Source organism: Cariama cristata, unplaced genomic scaffold (genome assembly GCF_000690535.1).
Source record: "Cariama cristata isolate BGI_N322 unplaced genomic scaffold, ASM69053v1 scaffold40930, whole genome shotgun sequence".
In the NCBI taxonomy this organism is placed as follows: domain Eukaryota; kingdom Metazoa; phylum Chordata; class Aves; order Cariamiformes; family Cariamidae; genus Cariama; species Cariama cristata.
In genome coordinates, this window is record NW_009597107.1 from 1 (window position 1) to 2,432 (window position 2,432).

The following is a 2,432-nucleotide window of genomic DNA, read 5'->3' on the forward strand; positions in this document are numbered from 1 at the left end:
ATATGCACACACATCAATGAATAAGGACAAAATATAATATGAAAAACGTGTTCATTAATTGATCCCTGTCCATTCTGTGGGTTCACAATGCAAGATTATTTGGGGAAATAAAATGGCAGATGATCAAAGTAGGGTAAATCTTTTCTCTCATCCCCGAAGGAGATTGTGGAGATAAACTGGTTAATTTTTGTGCAGTGCTTAAAAAAGTGTGAAATGGTGGTGATGTTTACTGCCGTTATTCTTTTTTTAGATCACAACGCTTGCAATGAGATACAACTTGTGTACGATTTTGAAATCATAATTCCATTGTCTGCTGCATTTGAGCCACTATATAGCGTATATGTACTGTCTTATAATTACATTCCCTTCATTTGTTTCTTAATTTTTAATTTCCTATACTAGAAGAAGAGGGAAGGAAGCTTATTACATTTTTATGTATCATTCCTTTTTGCAATCTTTCATTTATATTTGTCAGCTGCATTTGACTTAAAGAAGGGATTTCTTCTGTTTTAGAATATATACTACACGGAATTAGCATTGTTCCCAGAAGTGTAATGAGTATTTTATAGTAAAAGTAGAAGGAAAATGTCCCTGCCACAAATAAGAAGTGACAGCAGCGAGGAATAGTTTTGGTGTGAATAAGTTCCTAAAATGTGCTTTTATTCTGTGAACGTGGATGCTAAAATTTCTTAATTTGTGTGTCTTTCTGTTCAGCCAGCAATACAGGTATGCACAGAAGGCAAATCACTGACCTTTTAGACCAAAGCATTCAGGTACATTCCCAGTGTTTTGTCATCACCTCTGATAATCGTTACATCTTGGTCTGTGGCTTCTGGGACAAGAGTTTCCGAGTTTATTCTACCGACTCAGGTAACGTATTTTTAAAATATGGGAATGACCTAACAGATTTTTCTGCTCATCGTCAACCTACTGTTTCAAATAAAGAAAGAATGGGGAGCAGGGAGGGAAAATGGAGTGTGTGTTTATTCCCCTATTAATAATATTTGTCATATCTTTTCTTACCTGCTGCTACTCTGTATTGTATGCTATCATTTTTGTGGAATGATGGCAAATGAAAGAAGGAGCTCTTGTTTAACCGTAACATCACACTTCAAATCTATATGACAGGCCTGCCTGTTCTTACACTGTAGTTTCCACAAGTAAATGAGTTTTTGTGAAGCTTTGCATACCAGGAGAATTAATTGTTCTTAGAGTGATTACCTGAATTTAAGTCTGGTTGGTTTTCAGCACCAGAGAATTTTTTTTTGAGGAAATACAGGCAAACACCACAGAATAAGAACAGAAGCGAAGTCTTGAAATCTGGTGAAAGAATACTTATGAAAGCCTTTAAAAGCTATGCTACAGTAGAAAAATTGATTTGGAGCCCCTGAATTCTTTCATATAACATAAACTGATCGATAGAATGGGCAGCAGTTAAATTAGTCTGTCAGCTGGCATGTATCCAAACCGTTGAAGTCATGCATGTGTCATGCTAAATAGAAAAGAATCTTTCAGTGTAAGAGCTACAGGAATTTAAAAGCCATGGAGCCCCAGAAAAAAAATAGGTATGATTTTTTCACTTTCATTATCTTATAATGGGAATAGCAGCCTCACTGCAAGGTACTTCTTTGGGATTAATGACCCAGTGTGGTTAATGTGTGTGTGCCATCAAGCTTTGCAGTAGGTTATTAATCCCTGGGGAATATCCTACATGTTTGTCATCATTTCTTAAATATATTAGTTAATAGTATTTTTCACACTCAGCAAACCAAAATGTTTAACGAAACAGGATGGTCTTTAATGAAAATCTGTTAAGACTAGATCACGTGGCATATTTTAGCATATCTGTCATTTTTGCAATTTTAAAGCCTTAAGTATAAAGGAGAAGTTCCATTTACTCCATATTGGCTGCCTACAATTCATTATACAGACAGCTTGTTAGACTGTTCTTGGTTTAATTTTCTCAATGATGAAAATAAATTTACATAAAACTGTGAATTTAAAGTAGATCTTAGAAAAGTTAGCTAGCAGTAATAAATATTCAGTGTATATTCTTGATTTATATGAATAGCGAGCTAATTCTTTTATGTCGAAGGATATATTTTACTTTACACCTGTGGAAAGAACTTGTATGATTTTGGTAGCTTTGCTCTGGATCAATCTGAACTACAGATAGCTTACTAAGTTATGTCCTCTGTGTGCAAGTCAGATACACCAGGCATCTCGTTACTACCATAGCTAATTATGGTGTAAGCCAAAATACAGTTGTCAAAAATTTTGCAGAAGATTTGTCTTCTGTGTGTCTCCTGTTTTGTCAGTATAGCAACTCTAGCTCTAGCTTAAGTGGATTCAGATGTACTCTGTTTTGCTTTGAATTAAAATGAGAATATAGTAGTGAAATACTCTGGGATCGGCGGAACGACGAGGGAAAG

The 2,432-nt window shown here is 35.2% G+C and overlaps 1 protein-coding gene across 1 annotated transcript in view; it reads left to right on the forward strand.

Moving 5' to 3' along the window:
- Nucleotides 1-714: 714 nt before the first annotated feature.
- Nucleotides 715-2,432, forward strand: part of LOC104168190 (lipopolysaccharide-responsive and beige-like anchor protein) — a gene marked incomplete at its 5' end in the record, with an annotated part of 32,738 nt that continues 31,020 nt past the window's right edge. Inside the window, one exon of the mRNA XM_009708683.1 lies at nt 715-870. Coding sequence (XP_009706985.1) covers nt 715-870 — 156 coding nt within the window. The remainder of the gene's footprint in view (nt 871-2,432) is intronic.